At 40.1% G+C, this 24,535-nt stretch overlaps 1 protein-coding gene across 1 annotated transcript; it reads right to left on the reverse strand.

Annotated features, from left to right (window-relative positions):
• Nucleotides 1–2,136: 2,136 nt before the first annotated feature.
• Nucleotides 2,137–24,178, reverse strand: MAP2K1 (mitogen-activated protein kinase kinase 1). Its single transcript, XM_072402610.1, has 11 exons — nt 23,965–24,178; nt 11,723–11,933; nt 11,037–11,183; nt 10,754–10,831; nt 10,024–10,075; nt 8,565–8,689; nt 7,346–7,553; nt 6,807–6,871; nt 5,148–5,209; nt 4,951–4,996; nt 2,137–3,446 (listed from the first exon to the last, which is right to left on the reverse strand). The coding sequence occupies exons 1-11, from the start codon at nt 24,081–24,083 to the stop codon at nt 3,333–3,335; spliced, it is 1,227 nt and encodes a 408-aa protein (XP_072258711.1). The 5' UTR covers nt 24,084–24,178; the 3' UTR covers nt 2,137–3,332.
• Between the last annotated feature and the right edge of the window lie 357 nt (nt 24,179–24,535).

Raw genomic sequence — 24,535 nt, forward strand, 5'->3', positions numbered from 1 at the left:
AATCATATTTGGTTGTTTTGGAATCCTTATGAGGATTTATACCAGCAAAACTATTTGTATGGCTATCCTGATTTTTGTCAATAGTATTGTTTATTTGAAAAGTGATTGACATCTAACTCCTGATGAAGCAGACCAGATCTGTGAAACACATAGAGTTTGGGTAAAGTGATAATTCCTGTCCTTTTCAGTGATGGTAACAACCATAATCATTATGCACTCCTTTTGATGACTCATCCGTGTTAAAAGCATCAGAAGACATTGTTTAAAAAAAGCTATTTATCTATATGATAGACCATGATAAAATCATAAAATCAATGTGCAAATTTATTTGTTCAATAGGATGTTTTAATATTTTGTAAAAAAAATTTTGCTTTTTTAAATAAATTAGGTTTGGTACCTTGAAAATCCTTTACAATATAGCTAGTCCTGCTTTGCTTTCCTTCTAAACAGGACTAACAAATATTTATCTTTTACCATGTTTTACACAAGCCTCATAAACTTCCTTTAAATCCCCAGACTGAGACAATTCCTTCTTGATTTGCGTGGCACCTAATCCCAGACACTGCAGACCACAGTTGGAGGGTTTCAATGAGGGAGGCAGTGCTGTCAGTCTAGAAAGCAGTGTACTGGAATAAGTGCGGCCAGGTCAGTGTTCTCCCCAGCCTCTTTTTGCCGGGCACACCACCCGGCATTTTTCAGTGACCAACTGGCTGTTTGTGGATGGTTACTGAAAAGTTGGGTTGCAATACAGAGGCCACAACCTGCCACCCAGCTTAAAAAATACTGGGGGTGATAAATGAGGACCTATAACTTCACAGCCTGACCCTTCTGTTCCGACAGGAAGAGAAAGGTAATCATAAAAGTAATCTCCAACGGTAGCATCTTGATTCAAATGACTTGTATAAGTAATAACTGTATATTACCATCAGAATGGGCAAGTTTCTTTCACCAAATTGTGCTGCAGTATCTCTTCTGTATGGCTACGTATGGCTGTCTAAAACTGCCTATGTTGCCATCGCTGGTTCACCAGTTGTCCTTCCATTGATCACTTTTTGTAGCTACTAACCACTGCAAACCAAGAACATCTCCACAAAAGCTGCAATTTTGGAGATATTCTGAAGGGAAAACATCAGAATATTATCCTGCAAGCTTTTAGCTCCCGGATCTATCTGTTGCTGTCCAATACAATCAGAAGTCTGACTGAGGGAAGATCTAAGTGATGAAAGTCAATTTCAAGTAATGCATTCTGTGAGTGGTTAAGCAAGTTTATTAAAAGTAACCTGTCAGGCCAGACATGCCATGCCTTTCACTGACAATGTTTCTTTTTTAAAGTGTATTTTCTGGGTCGCTTTCCTGATCCTTAACCAGGATGAGAGCTGCAAAATCCAAGTCAGCTCAGTGCACTTCATATTTGCATCTTGACAAGTTCTGTTTACCTGTTCAAAACACTGTTGATGTTCAAATTGCATTGTTTTCTAGGCCCCATGTATCACTTTGTCAGGTGTGCCAAAGATGGATCTTCACACTGCTCCATATAATTAAGGTCACCAACTGACAAAAGCAACAAAAATGATAGAATATTATGTCATCACTTTCAGAAATGATATCTTTACCACTCTATCACACTTAGAGCGGAACTAAACGCAAAAAGCGGCGTTCCAGTATTCTTCTGCCCAGTGCCGCCATCTTCTTCAGCCTTAACCCGAGTTCTTCTTTGCACATCACCTAATCTCGTACTGCACATGGGATCGGGATACGTAGATAAGGGAAAAGATGCTGATCTTTTCCCCCCGAGCGGCAACTTTTTTCTCCCAATAAAGAAAGGGTTCCTTCTGCACATGTCCAGTAGGAGCACCACAGAGCCTTTCACCATGCGCAGCTTAGGTATCCTGGGAGGCTCTGCGCTCACTTCTCTCTTGATTGCAAAGGGAAGTGCTGCACCCTTTTTTTTTTTTTTTTTTAAAAAAAAAAAAAAAAATATTTTACTATATAAAAAGGGCTGTCTACCCTCTATATTAAGTAAAGTAAAAATTTTGAGTTTAGGTCCGCTTTAAAGAAGAGCGATCAGTATTCATGTGCTTGGTACATTTCCTATTGCTGGATAAATATTTAAATAATGAAACCCATGAGCTCATATTCTTTGTAATATATTTATTATAGTCAAAGATAATACATCTGAAGATTCCGGAGGTACAGGTTAAAGGGACTGAAGGCTTCTTACATTAAAGGAAGCAAGTGCTAGGTTCAGCTTCCCCACCATCTTGGAGTGTTTTCTTTTAGAACCAAGGAACTGCAAGGTGGCTAATGAGGTGGAGAAACCTAACACAGCAAGGATTTGGAGCGATCACATCACATCACATTCAAATATAAAATAAATATGAAAAGTCTGGGCAGGTGAAGAGGCACAGGCAGGAGGCAGCAGACCGCCTGCTGGATTCATATCCCCTTCTCTACCGGAGCAACATGCCTTGCACTTAGCCTTTTTCGCTGCTCAACTTAAAATTGCTGTGTGCCTGTAATCATGCAGACTCCACTACTACAGATTATTCTGCCAATGTAAAAAGGTTACACTGACTGCAGTGTGCCAGTTCAGTGCTCCGACAGAGACGAGTTCTCCATAATCCATCCCCCACAAAAGGCAAACTCTTAAAGATGTCAGGCCCCCGGGTTATGGCTTTGGACGCTGGTTCCAGCACGGATGATTACCCGCGTGCAACACGCATGGCTCAGATCTTTAGACAGCACAGGGTACAAGCTGCCGTTGTGGGAAACATCCTAAGTGTGCAGGAGAGTCTCATGTGTGACCAATGCGAGCCATCATAACAAGTGCAAAGAAAAATAGTTTCTGGAGAAATATATCTGGATCATTATTGTTACAAAATAAGCTATTTTTGCATGTTTTCTAACAATTTTCTGGCTACCCAACCTAAACACAAAGACTACAGAAAAATATATTAAAGCAGCCTCTGTTGGTTGGATTGGTTTCACATGTGACTGGCCCACTTGTTGGTAAATTAAAACTTTAGAATTGACTGATCTTCTAAACACAGACTGGGGTTTATCCTGTTATTTACTGAAAGCCTCACAGGTACCACAAAGCATCATGGGGTAAAAGCAGGGATCTTACTGCAGGTGAAGCCCACGAGAGACACTGGGAGATATCTTGACCCACGCCCTGCAGGCCCTTCCTTGAATGAAGGGGTTAATGAGAATGAAAAGAAACCGTTTATTTTTGGCACATTCTGCAGAGATCCCATCCTGAAGGGTGGCAGGAGCAGGATATGTCAGCGGTAGCTCTCTGCCTGGACCAGCTTCCTCTCTCTCTCTCTTCCTCACACCCCTGCAGCGTGCGTTGGGGTGCTGGGTTGTTTCAGGCCCATAGTAGAACATAGCCAGCCGGCAAAATCCACTTCCTCCATATCGGAGGTCTTAATAAAACTGTGAACCTGAACAGAAGAAAAAAATATATGAGACTTTCTTTACATTTAAACAGCGTAATGCCATCTGAACAACAAGCTCAGAATATCCAGCATGCAGCTTTGATAAAAATAAAAAAAAAATTAATGAAAGGTTCCCCCCCATGAGCAGTATATAATGTGTAGATCCGTACTTATTTGGTCAGATTGAATAAGTTTATCTATTTCGCTTTAGTATAGCTGTGGCTATGTATGGCTCTAGATATGATAGCTGCAGCTCTCACTTTGACCATTCACAGGATATATAAAAGAGGTAAGGCTACGTACACACGTCAGATGATTCTCATCTAATAATGGCCTCAGAGCTGATTTCAGAGGAGAATCTGGTATGTATACAGCGCTCGTCGTCCGTTGATCGCCCTGGTGGATCCACAGACTACGAATGATAATAATGAAAATGAAGGGGACAGAGCGCCTCAGGGTGCCGCTCCGTTCTCCCCCTCCCCTCTCCATATTGCAGAACGGCGCTGTACGTACAGCATTCGTTCATGCATTGTGCAGTCTTTTGTCTTTGGAAAGGATTGTCAAAGATCTTTTCCAACGACAATTATTGCACATGTGTACCCAGCCTAACAGATTTAAAAATGCATTCATTAAAAGATAAAGGGTCTGTACTTGTGCCTATCCAGTGGTGAGATTTACATTGCTATGACACTACACAGGAGAAGGAACCTGATCACTCTTCCTCATCACCACCCTGAGACTAGACCATAAAAGAAGAAGCAGATCAACACATTCTTTGTTACTCTTTCCCACCATCAGCATGCTTCTCGCTCTGCTAAACACCTAACAAGTTCCTATTGCTGCTTCCTCCTCTCCCTCTCTGGTTTCTACGTGGACTGCAAAGCTGATATAGTGAAAGTAAAGTTCAGCGCTTGCATTAAAAAAAAACAAAAAACAAAAAAAACATACATTCATTATGTTTTATTGATTACAAAACTGCAAAAACTTGTGCATTTGTTATTTGTGCAGAGTTCAGCTCCAAACAATTAACGTTATTAATTCAGATGGTGCTGGGGTTAACCAGCAGGCCCCTTGCTTTTAATGATGTATGCATAACATAACTACAACAATAAATGCACTATTGTTTCACTGTGCTGTCTTTTAAAATACATCACATGACACAATGTGGAAGAAGGAATAACTACACTATAAAAAATCCGTGAGCCAATGAACCAAAGAGGAAAAAAAACACTTCGCTTCACCTGGCCTAAGCATCCATGAGGCACTGTTGAGGTCGCTCAAATCCCATAGGATTGCAGTGGGTTTTGGTGCAAATCATATCATAGACATATAGTTGTCTAGAGTATCGCTATTTTGATTTCAGTTAATAGATCAGATAACATTTTAAAGCTAGTCTGATCCAAAACTTTAAGATTCTATTTAATAACCCAATTTTCCTCCCCTATACATTGCGTTAGCTGTGCATTCTATAAAAAAGACACAAGAACAACATTTAAAAAAAGGTCATTACCATGAGCTGTTTGAGGTCTGCTCTCTCTGCTGGATTTTTCACCAGGCTGGAAGACAAAAACAACAGAACATGTAACCAACCTTGTCAGAATGTTAGACCTTACAGGAAAATATTATTTCTGGTCCTGTATATTTTTCATTATAAAGATGCTTTGGACTACCCCAATTCCATTCACATACGTGTCCTTATCAGCTTACCATTTATTCACAAAGTCCTGGAATTCTGCTCCAAACACTCCACTGGGTAACTTAGGAGGTGGCTGCAAATGGAAATAAGTAAAGGGATTATGTATAAAATACAACTGCAATCAATGCAAATGAGAAAACAAAAACGACTGGGCAAATTTCAGCTAACCTTCAGGCAAAATATAGAATTTCAATTGTAATAAATGTATAGGATGGCTTTATCTACAAAAGGTCTACTACTTTTATTGCAAACAGCACTTCCAGACTATGCAGCTGTAATGGTGACCTTACTCTTTTCTAGTGGGCTAAGAACAAAAATGTGTCCTCCCTGTTCTTAGCTTATAATTGGAATAGGACTGAGCAACAGCCCATTCCTTTGCTCACTGGGCTATCTCCTTCTGTCAGCATACTATAAAGCACAATGGATTGGCTCCCAATATTGCCCCTTCCTCTCCCATTCTGTACAAGAGACTAATAAGCTATTGTATCACATGTGCCGTGCACGAGAAGCTTAAAAAGGCTACATGATTCAGGGCTGTATTTTTGGACAAAGGAGTCCTCTTTAACTGGCCATTATTGCTTTATATACATGGAACATTTGTTACAGAGTACTGACCCCTTTTATTATAAACACACATATATGCAGAAAACAGAAAGTCAGCTAAGAGACCTCAGCACTCCCTTCCTTTTGTATTGGCTCAGGGTAATTACAAGGAACAGTACAACATGTACAGAGTCACCTACAGCTCCTTTGGCAAACTCCTCCATTTTTTTTCTAGTAAGTGGAGTCACTGAAACAGAAGTGTTTGAAAGTCCAGTTTTACATAATTCAATCAAGTTGTGCAGCGTTCTGCCCAGCACCTTTAACCTGGGTGCACCACCCGGCTGTTTTGGGGTAGTTACTAAGGAGTTGCATCATACCACAGGGGCTTTCACCCCCTTACAATTTTTTACCACCAAGCTTAAAAAACTTTCTGGGTTAAAAACTGTTATGTTTAGGTTCCAATCTTGTTTCAATTTTATGTTTATAATATTATTTATGAACGCGGTAGGAGCAACATACTATGTTTACTGCTGATTCCATACATCTATGAATGAAGTAATGACCAAGCAAAATAGCAACATTACTTACCAGAGACCATAGCATTTTCACCTAAGTAACACTCACATTATTAATAATGGTAAAGAAATGTCACCCAAAACTATATTACGTATATTGATTCTTGGGTATTACAATTTTTTAATTATTGGAACATTTTAAGGTTGCTATAACTTTCCAGGGGTTTTCCTTATTCCCAAGCAGACAAGTTTAGGCCAAGGTTTACTGTTCATGGTTATTTATTAACTACACAAAGTTTCACCTTTCATGTTTAATAGGACCTTTGTACAGTTCATGGTGTCTTTTTTGTGCAAGATTTTTGATAAGAGTTTTAGAGTAGAATAAAGAAATTTTTGGGTGCCATGTAATTTGTTATGACTTACAAAACTAACAGTACTATAAAATGAAATGGATTACAGCAATGAGACCCAGCTCCTAGGATGTTAAATCAGGCCTATAATAATATAAAAGTTATACCTATCATGAATGGATATAGGAAACAGTCACTGGGAACCGCCCTAAGAGGACACTGACATTTATGAAGACTCTGGACGTGTAGGTTAAAAGTTTACCTCATTCACAATATAATCCAGTAACTCAAAGATTGCCATAGGAGGGCGACTGTCTGGACCATAAGCTGAAATGAAATAAGAACAAGGTATACTTAACACAACTACATTTTGATGGCATGATGAGTGGATCTATTCTACGTAGATTTATTCTATGTACAAAAAAAGTTCTGACCAGACCTGCAGAAGGCCCTCTTTATGAAACAATCCTTAACATGAAAGCTCATTTAGAGTTTTATTACTTACCACAATTTTCCCTCATGGGATCATGCCTTACTCAAAGTTTCCCTTTGCCACATTTTTTTCATCCAGGAGCAACTGCACAGCCAACATGCATGACTAGACATGAGAGGAAGTGCTCACCAACACTTTGACTCCACTGACCATTTACTGTGCATTGCAAACATTGCTTCTCCAGTAACTTTCACCACTTACACAGTGTACAGCACTCCTGACTTTCATTTATCGAGTTTGTAACTTTCTATCATACAACTTATCATCATAAACACAAAGAATGACAATCTTTCCTAGGCAACACTTACAGCTGATTGGACGTCCTGGTGGTCTGGGGCGAGATGATAACTCAGATGATGCTGGATCGCCTTCCACAGAACAGCCAAAAATCATTTCTAGCTCCTTTGCATCAGGAGGAGGAATTGGATAGCGACCAATGGCCATTTCAACCAGAGACAGGCCCATGCTCCAGATATCAGACTGCACAGAGTAGTGTGTGCCCTGAAGTCGCTCCGGCTAAAATACAGAAAAATTAGATTTTTACCTTGCAGTTTTATATACTGGTTTTCTAGAAGGTCTATAATGATCTTTTGTTTTTAAATACTGAAACGCTCTCTCTGCAAAAAAAAAATGGTAGAGGGAAGGAGGATAGGAGTTTGCTCTGGAGGCATATCACATCGAATTAATATTTATGCCCCACTCTTTCCCAGACATGTCCCATAGTCTTGTCACTAGCTGTCCCTCAAGGGGGCCCAAAATTTATTGTCCTACCTCAGTCATATGTCTTTAATACTGTCTGAGGTCAACTTTGGGGGAAAGCCAATTAACCTAACTGCATGTTTTTTTGGAATGTGGGAGGAAACCGGAGTGCCCGGAGGAAACCCATGCAAACACAGGGAGAACCTACAAACTCCATGCAGAAGTGTCCTGGCCAAGATTACAACCTGGGACCTAACGCTGCAAAGGCCAGAGTAATATTTGTGCTATTTCTGTGCTATAAAGTCCATTTAGTAACGACCAGCACCTTTATTTCTGACAGGTAACAGGGTCTAATGTCCCACTTGTCCTGTTGAAACAGGTCCTCTTTCTAAGCTTAGTAATTGATTCTTCGTTCTATCAGCAGCACAGAGGATAATCGGTAACTACATAACAACTCAGCACACAACCCTGCTATCCATAGAATTACATAAAAGACGCTATACAAACACTCCAGCAGCACAGCATTAACAATCTGTTATCTGCAGTAAATCAACATGTCTGTAGGAGACATAGCACAAATGGCACCCTATCTCCCATCCAAGTATCTGAAGAGCTGTTATTACACACAGTGTGGGAGGACATTCTAAAACTCCATCTGCTGCATGACACACACAATGTGAACAAGTGTTATCCAGCTTGTGCTGAGATTATACATAGGAATTCGCTACATGGCAAATAACAAAGCATGGATGCAACGTAAGTAGTACACACACACACGTATGCTCCATGCACACACATACACTTTTATAACCCACTAGCCACACTCACAGACATGTAAGATCTTGTCCCCACAAATGAATTGGCCATCGAGTCAATAAGCTGTCCGCTGACCCCAAAGTCACAGAGTTTAATTTCACCTCTGGAGTTCACCAGGATATTAGATGGCTTTACATCTGTAATAAAGTAAAAACATGTTGAAAGAGAGGTAATGCAACTGATAAAGTCATGATATTCTTGGATGATATGCTGGATGGGTGAAGGTAGAAGTAATTGAGCAGTCATATTTAGACTTTGTGCAAACCGTGCATTCACAACGTTCCCTCTTCTAACAATACATCTCAGTTACTAGGAGACAGATGCTCTAAAAGCTTTTCCCATGGGGGCAATTAATTATTGCTACTCTGAGAAATGCACAGGCTGCCTTTCTCTTTTCCTTAGCAAAACTCTAAAGCCAGGCCTGTAGTACACAACAAATGCAGAGAATTCTATAGCGGCTGGAACTTTAGTGTACTAGATACATTAGATATCGCGTATACCTCCAATGAAACCGGAAGTCAATTGGTTAATCTGAATACAAGGTCACACCATCCTAGGTGTTCCAAGCAACATGAAAAACAGAACCATAGAATGGAGCATATCCAAAGAAAAATTCTAATTTTCCAATTAAACTTACAACCAATGCGTTTTGAGGGTTAAAAGTCCCCCCCTTTGTCACAATGGAAAGGACTGTTCAATCCTGACTTTTTTAACCTGCGTGGGAAGAAACTGTAGGAGGGTGGCAGCCCCTGTTATTGTGATCCAACTCATCAGTAACCACCCAAAAACAGCCGGGTGGACATTGAAAAGTCCCGAGTGGTGCGCCCAGCTAAAAGGGGCTGGGGAGAACACTGCACTTAAAGTACTGGTGGACACAAAGAATGGTATATACTACTGCCCAACAGCTCCTATAGAGAAATAAAACCCTTGTAGCACAGCAAATCTTTCTTTAGACTCCAATATATCTTACCATAGAACTCCTCCCTTTATTTTGTTTTGCTGTAGTACAAAACGACCAGTTAGAATGCCAATATTTTGGTTGACAATAATTGGTAAATGTATCCACCTCAGACTACGTAAAGTGGTACTCTTACAGGGGCAGTTGTTTTACAAGGTGCCATTATAATTTAACTTATTACCCTTTGTGTATCCAATAAATTTAATGACTGAAGATAACCAGGGTAATTCCATAATTATTTGTGCAAATTTCAGAATCCCAAGCCGACAAGCATTGGCTCATTCTAGTAAGATTTTGTCATAATTCATAACACTGCTCTTTGTACATTTCCAATGTAAATTTCCAATTGTTAGTTACAATAAATCATCAAGATTCTTTTTTAGATAAAAGCTCTACATAGCACTATTTATATACTAAAATGTATCCATACCAAGTGAGAAATTTCTCCTAGAACACACCATAATGACTAACAGACTGAAATAAACACTTTGACTTCTTGTGGTCTATCCTTACCTCTGTGCATTATCTTATGTTTCTCTCGCAGGTAGGTCAGGCCTTTAATTACCTGTTAAGTATAAATCAAACAAGAAAAAAGATGTGTCATTCGAACAAAATCAATGACAATTTACCCTGCACTCCATACAATGACCAAAGTCTTCAATAAAAAGAGCCTACACAGAAATAGGTTAGGAGTGAGAGCTGAAAATGTTGGAAAAAGTCTGTGAAAGGTGCATACTTCAGGGCCGTCGTTCTGGTGCTGACCCACTACCTAGAAAATCAGTGAATAAAACTAGTAATCAGTCTTCTGTGTACTTAGTTATTGTAGGTCAATGACTTGATGAGGATTAATACAACAACCCCTCAGCTGCAGATACCATAAGTATATATTGAAATGATACTTTTAAACTTACATCAGGCTGTTAATTAAAATGATCATCAAAACTATCAGTAATAATAATTGAGCTATATTACACACCAAAAAACCATGTGTTGTGAAATGAAATGAGAAAAAGAAATGCTCCATTACAGTGAGCAATACTAAATAAATCTATACCACCGATTCTGGACCATTTGTTTTCATTATGAAGAGACTATTGGAAAAATCAATATGTAATCTAGGAAAATACCATTTAGCACATTCTAGAGTGAGCAGTTCTTCCACAGCATTTTACAACTGGGATTTAGGACTAGATGACACTCATCCACTGTCTGCACAGCTTGGATGGACATGCACAATACTCACTGCAATGCTGACTTTTCCCAAAATCTTCTCTGGGATTTTTCCTGCTTTCTTCAACACCTGATCAAGTGAACCGCCATCCTAAGGGAAACAAAACACAGTAAATAACATGGCAGAACATTCTAATGTACCTAGAAATCTAATAAAAGCTGTTAGGTTTAGCTACCTAAAAGGTATCTGTGCAGAAGCTGTAATTGTACAGAACACCTGGCTATCCAAAATAGGCAAAGCTCCAACATGCCAAATAACAAACCCATCATTCCCACACAAATCATTTTTAACTCACCATATGCTCCATGCAGATACTCATCTCACCATCACTATAGAAAGCCCCATAGAAGCCCACAATGTAGGGGGAGTTACACTCATGTAAAACCTGCAGTTCTCGAATAATCTGGTTTCGGATTGCTGGTTTTATCTCCAGATGAATCAGCTGTAAATAAAACAATGATTAGAAATAAGGTCTTGCAATGCTGAAAACTAAAATAGAATAAAAAAATTTGTATGTGAATAATTCTGTCTGTAATTTTCCATTCACTTTGTAAATCATACATTCCTACCAGAAGGCATAGCCAGAAATGTGATTTGTGTAAATGATGAAATACAGTAGTTTCCCCTCCAAATAAAAGCCTGTTTAGTAGAAATTAAAGGTGAAATTACAACATAAACTCTGCCCATTCTGCTCTAACATTCTGTCTACAAGTTTCTTGTGCATTCAGCAAAGTCTGATAGGCCCTGCATGCTGACTGCTTCTATTGCTGGAAATTTCAGGATGATGACAAAAACAGATTTGAGTATGTATGCCAATTGTACAAAACACACTAATTATTTTGTATACATGTACAAACACACCTAATTATTTTTAAAGAAATAAAAAACTAGATTAAATGACTTTTTTCGTGCAGAAGTCATTCTCAGTCCCTCTCAATTCCATTGTCAATGCAATATCACTTTTGAACTTTGAAAATTTACCTTTCTGGCCATGATTAAGCTGGTGGGTTTGTGAGAAACCTTGAAGACCACCCCACCGTTTCCAGCACCAAGTTCTGAAACTTTCTCAAAGTCATCATCCTTTAGCTCCCCAACTTTCTGTTTCTGGGTAAGAAAAGCCTCTAGACGCTTCCTTTGCTGCTCATCCAGTTCCAGCTCCTCTAGCTTCTTCTGAAGGGCTTCGAGGTTTGTCCTGTGTGAACAGAAAAAATGCCACTTTTAATTCTGACCATTTGCTGTGCTGTGGTGTGGTGCGGTCTTCTACAATTTTTAAATATAGTATCCCAAAGTGACCTTCACTGAAATAAGACTAAAGCAATATTCTTACTGATCTACATGGCATACTACATCTTAGATTAGATTAGATTCAGACTATAGCTGATTATGATTCCTACATTGAATGATTGAATACATTGAACAAAATTGAAAAACAATGGGTGATATTTCATTATGCAAAGAGCACTTTGAGCTTTATTGCAAAAAAGGGCTATAATATATATATATATATACATAGTTCTCCCCAGACGTTTTTAGCCGGTTGCTCCGCCCGGCTGATTTGAATACCCCGCCCAGCTCTGGGCAGTTCTCATCCTCGGATGCACGGATCTCAGTGAGGCTGCTCTGTGCTCTGTGTCATCCATTCAAATGATTGCTGCCGTCCGAGCACACAGCTCAGCCTTCATGTGAAGGAGACACAGGCAGCCCCGCCCCCATCTCATAGCACGAGCTCTGCCTGTGAAATATATATATATATATATATATATATATATATATATATATATATATATATATATATATAAGCAACAGTCAGTTCCTAGAGAGAGAAAATAGGAAAGCATAAGCATGGCTGGACAACTAGGTTGTAGCATCTCCAAAATGTCACGAGTTTCTGGAGTTTCTCATATGCCGTGGTTTATGCCAAACAAAAGTGATCCAAGAAAGGAAAAGTGTTAACCACCGGGGTCATGAATGCCCAAGGCTCACTGATATGCCAGGTTTGTGGTGTGCCTAGCATAATGCCCCAAGTATCAGGCAAGGCTAGACCAGTCTATCAATCTTGCAGTGGTGGTGGTAAGAAGGAATCTCAGTAAATGTAGTTAGCTGAAAGTAACAATATATGAAGCATCACTCAGCAGCAGGAAGAGCAACATTTCAGAGTGGATGGGACACAGCAAGCTGTGGGTAACCTTCACACATGAACTACTGCCAAGTGGCTGAAACATTGCAAAAGTGCATGATGATCATGTTTACTGCTGGAGGTAAACAAAGGCTTGGTTTGTAGAAGTTATCTGAAAGTGGCGCCTGTAAGGTTGATGCATCTGGGAACATGGGCTTAATGTTACAAAGAGGACTGGAAGTAACAAAGACAATAATTTATTCATGAAAAGGTATGGTATATTGTTTTATGGCTGAAATTCTGGCAGTACCAAGTGCTTGCATTAAAATCTTTATTAGTAACAAACTTTAGATATGGGAATAGACATATTTTCTTAATACAGGTTCTCGTTTTATTTGCAATATGTTCCTGGAGCATGTTTTTCTCAGAATAGTGTGTTACTGTGGGTCTGCAATCCATGAACTGGACTTGCACCAACGCACATAACGTGTTCTCACAGTACAGCGGTATAAATAAGTCAAGCTGTGTAGCACAAGTAAGACACACTGCAACATTTGGGTAATTTCGACCACCTTACAGTTTCAGTGTTCATGGAAAGTGTTGGAGGTAGGCTGTGTTCATCTGTTCTATCATTCCATTGCAATAAAAGGCATTCATAATTTCTAGAAGAGTTGCAGTAAATGTATATGGACAGCAAGCAAAAAAAAACTTGCAGCTGTCCAGCCCCCTAGGCAAGTGTACATAGGGCAGGTTAAGACCTGCTTGGTATTCTCCAGGCACCTGGCATCTTGCCATCTCCTCTGTCACTGGTATTGCAGCCTTGGTTCCTGAAGAACAGTGTCTGCACATCTGACAACAGTGAGTGGTACTAGTGCCGATCACTGCCGCCCCATTCATTCTCTATGAAGGTGCTGCTGAGAGAAGCTACAAACATCTTTCTGGCACCGTGACCTCATGGCCAGTGTATAACACAGGAGTGGGGTGCAATAGAACTTCTGTCAGATTCATCCTTGTTATCCCATGTTTTAGGACAACTGATCTCTGCTCCTATTGTGTGCTACTTCCCCCACCTCTTAGATTGTAAGCTCTTCAGGGCAGGGTCCTCTCCTCCTCCTGTGTCACTGTCTGTATCTGTCATACCCCTATTTAATGTACAGTTCTGCTCAATATGTTGGTGCTATATAAATACAGTTTATTAATTATTATTAAATAGTATTTATATAGCGCCAAGATAATACACAGCGCTGTGTAATATGTCATTTGCAAATAGCGGGTGCAAATAGTAATATTTGTCATTTGCAAATGGGGGTTGCAAATGACAGACAGAAACGGACTTTGTTATAGACCAAGATGCAGCATTGGAAATGTTTATCTTATAAACAAGAATATAATATCTGGCCATGATCTGATTTTACATGCAAAAAACCCTAAAAACAAGTAAATAAAATTAAATCATGTATCAAAGACCACAGGATGGGATTTTATTCTGGTACCATTCACAGGACTCCTTGACTTTATATATTCTTAGACATGGGCAGCACGGTGGCTCAGAAGACAGCACTCTGGTCTTTGCAGCGTGGGTCCCAGGTTCGAATCTGGGCCAGGACACTGCACACATCTGCATGGAGTTTGCAGGTCCTGCCCCTGTTTGCGTGGGTTTCATTCGGGTAGTCCGGTTTCCTCCCACATTCCAGAAACATGCAGTTATGTTAATTGTCTTCCCAACCCAAAATTGTCCTTGTCCTTAGACTGTAATGAAGACATATGACGGAAGTAGGGACATTAGATTGTGAGCTCCTTTGAGGGACAGCTAATCACATGACTATGGACTTTGTACAGCGCTGCGTAATATGAAGGCGCTATATAAATACTCTATAATATTAAATGAAGTCTATGCTATATCAGCTGCACATCGCACTGTACTTCCTTGTTATACCTATAGCCGGATCCTCTGCAGAACATCCCCATTTTGCTAATCCCAGTGCTACAGTGAATGCCTCCTCCTTCCATATATGTGACGCAAAATGGGTACAGCGTGGGTACAGTGTGGGCACAGAATCCGCCCCCACAATTCTGTCAAATCTAATGCTGCATCTCTATAGTTTTCTCTTTAGTTTGTTGAATACACGTGTTTTTGGCAATCACGTACTACCCAGTAAAATACGCTCATGTAACAAAGTGAAGTAGAAATAATTTTTTTCGCTTCGTTTGTGTACAGACAGCGGAGTGTTAATGGGTTCTGTAGGAGGAGAGATAATTTCACAGTATTATTTATAAGGATTTTGCTCTTTTGAAATGGTTCTGTTGCTAGGCAACCGGAAATAACAAGTACATCCTTACAGCATTGGCCCCCGTCAACAGCACCCCCCCCCCATTTGTTCGGCTGTCACGGTTTTTACATGCGACTTGCTGCTCTTATATATTACCTGCCATGTTGGGAGATGGAAAAATCAAAAATTTATATTTAATAAATGCTACACTGAGCAGAAATTGTGCTTTCATGGAATTTTATATGCAAATAACGATATATGTGCAACATATCCTGCACATATTACAAGCATGTTACTGTATTACAACAGCAAGATGAAATGGCAAACAAGCAGGACCTTACCTGCTATAATTACCCAGAAATGGGAAGCCTAAAGGGCATCTGAAAATTATATATATATTTATTATACAGCATTCACCACCACCTCCACTCCAAAGTCTACTTACTAATATATGAAGAGCCACAGTCCCAGCGCCTGTTAACCTTTGCCTAGAAAATAGTTCTGCATGCACAGACCAACCCATATCCAACCAACTAACCAAACCTTTCGGACCTCACGGACTACTAAATTCATCATTTTAAATCCCGCGTACCATTAATATGATTTAAAAAAATAAATAAATACATACATATGTAAAATGATCTTCCTAATGGTGCCTGACGAGGATTGTGGATCTCTAATTTATTGATCAGCTCAGGTTAAGTGAAGTATTACTATTGTTACTATTATCATTAGTTGTATTATCTTTGATATTACTAAAGAAATGCAAAATATTTGTTTGCTTTTTCTCACTCATTATGGGTTTATTTCATTCAAATCTAAGACCAAACAAGAAATGATAGTTATAAAAGTCAAACTTTTTGATGCCATTAATTAGAACAGTTAAAGAAAATACACAGTTAGGTCATACTTACCTAAAAGAGCATCTGAGAAATAAACAATAAAACAATCGGATGACAATCGGTATTCGCGGAGCCGGGCGACTGCTGTAATGGTGGAAACAATACTGAAGCGTACGGCTCAGCAGCGGTTGCCTCATAAAACTTACGACTACACTGACAAAAAAAATTCTAAATAATGCTTGTGATTGTATTTAATACCTCATTGTTATACTACACCACAAGACTATTCATTTTCTGCTAAACATTGCATGTACAAAATGTGGTCACAGGAAGCTATTCATAAATAGATTCATAATTAATCTCTTATGTTAATATTTGTGGGCAGACAGTTTTGGTCATTGAAGGAGCCACAATGTTTGAGAGATGATATTTAGTGGACCCAACTCCCTGGGTCCTTGAATCAACTACTTTTGAAAGGTTGAAAACACTCCCAAGAAGAACAAAATATGGTAAAGGTAAAGCCATCTAAGATCCATGAAAGTGGCCATGAATGTTTCTAGTGAGAGATGAACGAATGAGCACCATACATACATGTAACTTGGAAGGACAAGTGAGCCCTGCTGTGTTTTACTCCTTGGATTTGTATAGTGGTCACCCTAATAGATGTTCATGGATCCGACAGATTGATGAAGGACACAGGTTGACCCCGCTATACATGTCAGATTTTCATCAAAAATGAGCACAATTGTTCGTCTCCAGCAAGAATAATTTGACATATGTACACTTCCTTGGATAATCATTCTTTGTGTGGCGGAGTTATAATTAGAGGACTTTTGAACAATACAAGTTTACTGAACAGTTATCTGTGACACTGACTTCATAAGATACACTTCCTGGGTAAGGCTGCGTACACACATGCAAAGATTGTCAATGGAAACGAACGATCCATGACAGATCGTTCATTAATTATCAAAAAAGTGCACACCGATTGGTGAACTACACTAACAAACGAGGTATCTCGCTGGAAACGAACGACCCTCCCGCCGCATCTGATTGGGCGACCATCATTTGTAATCTATTGTGTGTACGGTCGTTCAATGATCGTGGATTGTTCTGTGATACACTTTCTCCTGTACATGTCACTTCAAACAATCATTCTCAAACGAGCGTATCTAGTGTGCACATTATTGGTGGATTATTTTTGAACGATCGTATCGTTACAGCATGTACAGAATTGTGCACAATACGAAAGTTCAAAATAATCGTTGATCGTTCACTTTCAAACGATAATTATTGCACTTGTGTACCTAGCCTAAGAACCAGTAAGAGATAAGCAATTAGATCTTGTCAAAAACACTATCAGCCGGGCTACCCTTTAGAGAAGTGTTTCTGAAACTTTTGATCATGGGGGAAGCCTTAAAATAACAATTTCATGTCTTCAGGGAACCCCCTTCTATAATTATTTTATCCACAGCTCACAGTACATTAGTGAGGTGGTCAGTAGGAAAAATGTCTCTTACATTGCTGGCTATTGGGAAGAATGTTACCCTTACAGATAGCCAAAAACATAATTTGTGCCACTTAAACAGACCTGAGAGGTACAAATTGCTCAAGGAACCCCTAGCAATCTCTGGAGGAACCTTGGTTGAGAAACTGATTTAGAGCCTTGGCAATCATTTGTCTATTCTCCTAGATTGTAACTCTTCGGGGCAGAGTCCTCTTCTCCTCCTGTGTCACTGTTTGTACCTGTCTGTCATTTGCAACCCCTATTTATTGTACAAGGCTTCAAAATATGTTGGCGCTATATAAATCCTGTTTTTTATTATTATTATTATTATTATTATTAATAATAATAATAAAGCTGAGACCAAACATTTCATTAGTGTATTTTAACCTGAGTATAAGTAATTATTTATAGCTTGCCGTATATAAATCTTATGATACTGCCAGTATCATGCTTCCTGTTCTAGGGTGACAACGCTCACTCACCATGCCGTATCTACAGGGGAACAGTGTCATCACCCAAGTGCAGGACTACAGAAAACATCCCCCCTTTTCCATAACCTAGGGATAAAAGGTTTTTTTTAGAGCACATAGATTGCTAGGAACACTAGCAGTAAAAATAGGCAGCATAGTCATAGAGAAGTTGTTAGTTCACAGGAATTCTAGCAGGACCAACAGGTTTTTTATCTTTCACATCAAACAGATTAATACACCATTGAAAGTTGTTTGTTATATCAGAAGGAAAGAGAGCAGATGAGAGGTTCATTGTCAGGGTTTATATATACTTTAATAAAGGATGGGGTCTGGTAGGCCATTGGATAATAAGGGATGGGGTCTGGTAAGTCATTGGATAATAAGAATATGAGGTCTAGTAAGGGATGGGGTCTGTCTGTCTTCATACAGAAGAGTGAGTGTTCTGATCCAAGGTCTGAAAATGTTACTGGCAGAATCTCCAGGTGAAATGAAACTGCAGCTACCATATCATCTGTAACCTATACTATTTTTGTTGGTGGGATACAATTGCTTTGGTAAATTACCTTTTTATAAATGCTTGCCCACTGCCTGATCCATAAACTTTATTACTTTATTGTACAGAAGTCACAAAATTAGCATTACAGGCAGGAAGCTATATTTTTTTAGAAGCAGATCAGTAGCGGCAATGCCCTTATTCTTCTTTTTTAAATGAGTAAATATGCCAATAGATAATAATTTGTATTGCATTGCACTTTACCTCCTTGATAAAAAAAAAAGCTAGAAATAAATCAAAGCATCGGGATGAAAGCTTAGAATAAACTGGTAGTGCATGCAAGAAATACAAGATATAGCTGGAGATGCATAGAAAGAATGGTACTGCATACTTTTAGTGGGATGTTAACAGGGGCAACTGAAGATGCTATACAAATACATACTTTTTAAAAGTCATTACCTGCATAAACTGAGACACTCCGCGTATGACAATGCTCAGGCTTCTTGTTAATTTGCCACAATAATTGCTACTTTGTGATATGCAGGAAAGGTGTACATATTCTTACCATACCAGCAAATCTGGACTTTACAGGGAGCATAGGCAGTCTTTGGAGATTGGGGGGCAGGGGTTGCCTTTTGGACTAATGGTATAACGCAGTGTTCTCCCCAGCCCCTTTTTCCTGGGCGCACCACCCAGTACTTTTCAGTAAGCACTCGGCTGTTTTTGGGTGGTTACTGAAGAGTTGGGTCACAATACAGGGGTATTATTATGTACAATACCCAGCCACCTACAATTTCTTCCCACCTAGCTTAAAAAACAAAAAAATTTGGGTTGAACACTGTAATGTTATGATGTGATACCTAAACATGGAGAACACCCCATAAGCAGCAAATCCTAGGATTGTAATGCCAAAGTGATGACCCTTTGTGGCCCACCTCCACTATGCCACTCATTTATAAAGCACCACGCTGCTTTTTCCCTTTTACCATATTCGTGTAGCAAGGAACACACTTTATTACTCTTATGAACTCATCACCTAGTTTGCTAATTGTAAGTAAGAATGCTGAGGGGAGGTCAGTTCCTTTTAACATAGGCCTACCCTCAAATCTACATCTTCCAAGAGCCCTTGACCTACACACAGGGCCTGATTTATTAAAGCTTTCAATGATTTCAGAAAGCATCTAACAGGGTTAGTAAAATTAGAATTCCTCAAGCGTGTCCTGTTCGACCTGCTCTCTCTTTTTGCTACTTCATTAATCAAATTTAAACCTGAAAGTCAACTTTCAATCTGGTGGAGGTGAGAAACTCCCAAGTACTGGCATTTCATTACTTTCGGCTTATGGTAAGCCTTCGGTTCGAGCATAACAAGCAGGTATATTTTAGAATCACTAAATTACAGACATAAGGAGGTGATATAATGAATACAGTGTTGCAACAGTTGAATAAAAAAATGTAAGCGTTTAGTGTTGGGAAATGTTTCTCAACTAAGGTCCTAGGGCTTCTTTGAGCAATGAGCAGGTCAGTTACCACTGACACCAATAATGTTTTTGGCTCTCTGTATGGGGGAATTGCTTCCACTGACCACCACACTAATATTGTGAGCTGTGGATATAGAAATTATAGAAAGGGTTCCTGGAAAGTTATTTCAAGAGTTCCCCCATGAAAAAAAAGGTTGAGAAAGTTTGGCTTAGCACTACACTCTCAGTGTGCATCTCATGGTTTAATTTTTGCAGTTTGCCACAGTATGGGCAGCACAGTGGCCCAGTGGTTAGCACTCTGGCCTTTGCAGCACTTGGACCCAGGTTTGAATCTGGGCCAGGACATTATCTGCATGGAGTTTGTAGGTTCAGCCAGTGTTTGCGCAGATTTCCTCCCACATCCCCAAATACATGCCGATAGGTTTTTTGTCTCCCCCCCAAAATTGCCCATAGACTGTATTAAAGACATATGACTATGGTAGAGACATTGGTTTGTGATCCCCTTGAGGGACAGCTAGTGACATGACTATGGACTTTGTACAGTGCTGCATAATATGATGGCACTATATAAATACTGTGTAATAATAATAATAATATGTGCACTTAAATCACAATAGCAAACGATAAAAAAATGAAAAGTTAGGCTGGGTACACTTGTTAAAAGGATCTTTCACGAATCTTTCAAATGACAAAAGACTGGAAGATGCATGAACGAGCAATGAACATACAATACCGATGTACACACATCACCGTTCTGCTTTATGGAGAGAACAGAATGAGTGAGTGGCACCCCGCTGCGTTCTCTCCCCTTCACTTACATTCGGCTTGTTCGTCTTTCGTGGATCTGCCAGGACGGATCCATGAACTACGTTGCACGGCCGCTATATACACGTCAGATTTTCATCCGATACTAGCCCTAGAGGAAAAGTCAGACGTGTGTCAGATTATATATAAGTGCACTGGCTCATTGGTTTCCCAGGCTTACCCATTGCTGCAAGGGGCTCATTCATGAACCAAATTGCTGAAGATAATACAAAACCAGTCCACTAACCGCCCCATGAAGAAAACCATTTATTTTTGTTTCTTAAGCTATTTGTGTTATTAGCATGCTAATCTATTAACACTTCCTAAACTATAACATGGGACAAGAAGCTAAACACTGAGTTATTTCTTCATAATATTAAAGTGACGGTCAGGCACTTGGCTTTTTTATATTAATATATATATCCTGATGCCCTCCATACATCAGTGCAAGTTTCCTTTACTGAACACAGGAATGTCTCTGCCTAATACAACCAGTTCACAATCCTACAAATGGCTCCATACATTTGTCCTGCAGCCACCACAAAATACCAACTGGCTGACAGCAAATGTACACACACACACCTCCTTTAAATGTAATCACAGCCAAGAAGAGAAGTGAAATGTGCATACTGCATTTATATGGTGCTCTGCAAACTCTTGGAAAACTGCCAGATATTGGACAATTTTTTTCATATGAAAGACTGCATCATGTGCAAGCGATCACATACTGTTCTCAGAATGAGAAAAAAAGAAGCGATCCCAGAAACTGATTATGAAAGATTCAATCATCGATTATAATAATTAAGTAGATGTACGACCTTTGAATATTACTATTAAACAGTCTTTATATAGCGCCAACATATAACGCAGCACAGTACATTAAAAAAGGCTTGCAAATGACAGACAGATACAGGAGGAGGAGGAGAGGACCCTGCCCTAAAGAGCTTACAATCTAGGACCTTGTGTATGAAAGTGCAAGAAATTAAACTATTTCTCTCATTGCGAATATTTTGGAACACACTGAATATGTCAGCAAGCAAAGATCCCCTTCTTCTCCTGTCATTCTTTGTATCTGTCTGCGGTTTATGTTGGCCCTTTAAAAATAAAGCAAAATAATAATAAAAGCTTATTAAACTTTACCCCATAAAAAAAGGGAACATCCCTCTTGCCCTGTGGTCAAACATCTGAGAAAAAGCCACCTCCTTAAATATTTCTGAAGTATTAACCCCTTAATATTTTTTTTCCTGGTACAGAAGAATAAACATCAAGAAAGTCAGGACAGGTGCAGAAAGCAAAGATTTAGTCTATAGAGATGGCTGTAATAGTGATAATTAGAGTTCTTTTAATTAGAGAGTAGAAGAGTGGTGTAATCCTGCCCTCTCAGCTGCTCAAAACTTCCCGGGGGGGTTTTGCCATGGAGAGAGAACAGCTCAGGTGCCGAGATATACAAAAATAAAACAAATCAGATTTCTAATAACGGAATTAAATATTTGTATTTTTAAGTTTATTATGCACCATTATTGAAGATGAGAACAGAGACAGTTCTGAGTCATTAATCTTGACAAAGCTGTAGGAAGTCCAGATCAAGAGCGAAAAGGAATTCCAAGTCAGTGCGGTGCTGTCACGGCGTGCGTTAGGAGGGTGAAAGGGATCACCTAGTTCAGTGATTACTGTAATCCAACCTGAGGGTTTATATTTTAATATAACAGGGAATCTGACATTCCCTGTTGTGAATCTGGGATATGTAGTTGAACGGGGCAGCACGGTGGCTCAGAGGTAAGTGCTCTGGCCTTTGCAGCGCTGGGTCCCAGGTTAGAATCTGGGCCAGGACACTATCTGCATGGAGTTTGCAGGTTCTCCCCGTGTCTGTGTGGGTTTCCTCCAGGTACTCGGGTTTCCTCCCACATTCCAAAAAACAAAAAAAAAACATGCAGTTTGGTTATGTGTCTGCCCCCCAAAATTGCCCTTAGATTGTATTAAAGACATATGACTGAGGTAGGGACATTAGATTCTGAGCTCCTTTGAGGGACAGCTAGTCACATGACTATGGACTTTGTACAGCGCTGTGTAATATGAAAGCGCTATATAAATACTGTGTAATAATACCTTGATGGACTTGCATCTTTTTTTAACCTAACAATGAATCTTCCAGGTCCATTGGCAGTTATTGATTCTCACCAGGGAATGTTTCATTCTGTTTTATAGACAGAGCCCTTTGCACACATTCCATGTCATAAAACACGCCAGGCTATACCGGGGGCCAAGGATAGTAACGGACCTGGTAAAGTGAATCTTGCTGACCGGGTGAAATGGGCACAAGGCAGCACATAATAAATAGAATATTGTGCAGATATCTCGGCATGTCTAAACATTTACAAACCTGTAGCTGAGCTCCGGCACGGGAGGGGGGAGCTGCACGGTGCACATTCCTATCATGTCCTAGACATTGCTCACCTTCCAGGGCCATGACACACCCAAGGAGGAGAAGGGCGGGTAACACCCGTTATATAGAATAGCGCCCTGGACCAATCTCATCAAGAGATCTCCTATCCATCCTACATTCTGATATTATTAAACAGGATTTATATAGCGCCAACATATAACGCAGCGCTGTACATTAAATAGGGGTTGCAAATGACAGACTAATACAGACAGTGATACAGGAGGAAAGGACCCTGCCCAGAAGAGCTTACAATCTAGGAAATATCGATATGATCCTCAGATTACCAATGACGTGAGCCATTGTTGCAATATATTACGATGAACAAGTACGCACGGATTTAAAGGTAAATAGAAACGCAGTGCTGATTTTTTGTACGGATTTGAGCGTGCCGGCTGTTCTTAGCAATGCGGCACCGAGCCACTGACGGTGGCATCTATTTATAGAGGGTGGGAAGATCCTTTAAGGGACAAATGCAATTGCAGTATTCTTTGCTGGCAGTCATCTGTCACCCCCAGGCTTTATTCTGCATGCAATAAGGAGGTGTGCATGGACCCCATGGCTGCTCCTGTAATACAGAGGTGACACCTGAAGAGTCCATGCACCAAGTGTCACCCCCTCTGCAATCACCAGGAGGAAGTGTAAGGATTGGGGACAACAGGAAATGCAACAGGGCAATCATTAGTGGGTGGATAGGTCTATTAGCAATCATTAATCAGGGAGGAAGAGATTTCCTGCTAATACACAGCCAGGCCAGGGCTGTCCCTCCTCAGTGACCATTCCCCCCTCCCTTCGTCACTTACTCTGTAGTTGGGGTCCCGTTGACAGCGGTGCCATCCGGGGTGGGGTTGAGCTGGATGGGCATAGGCTTCCTCTTCGGCATTTTCTGTGCTATGGCCGGCTGGCTGCTCCCGGACTGCATACGAGCGGAGTTGGAGCCGAGTCCCGGCAGCAGAGTATACAGCGGCTGTGCCTGTCCCCGGGCCGTCACTCTCTCTGCATCCGGGGGGCGGAGCCTACTCGTTACATTGTTTCCCTGCTATCAGCAGCCAATGGGAGGAGCCGTTGGACAGACAGAGGGACCTCGGAAATACGTCACACCACCCAGGCAAGAGTGCTGCAGCGACCCCTGGCGACAGGTTAAGGGGTTGTAAAGCTTGACAGGGGCATCAGTTGCAGTCAAGGAAATAGAAAAGCTTTTTAGTTTATTACATGTTTATTTACTTACTTATCTGTTTTATAGAATGCTAGGCCAATCATCTAAAATAAAACTGTACAATACGGATGCACACTGCAATGAGTAATTACCGTTTTTCTGCTGCTCACATTATCACCCTCTATGTACCCCTCAATAAAGAAATTGTCTGCTTGGGA

This window comes from Pyxicephalus adspersus, chromosome 2, assembly GCF_032062135.1.
Source record: "Pyxicephalus adspersus chromosome 2, UCB_Pads_2.0, whole genome shotgun sequence".
NCBI lineage: Eukaryota > Metazoa > Chordata > Amphibia > Anura > Pyxicephalidae > Pyxicephalus > Pyxicephalus adspersus.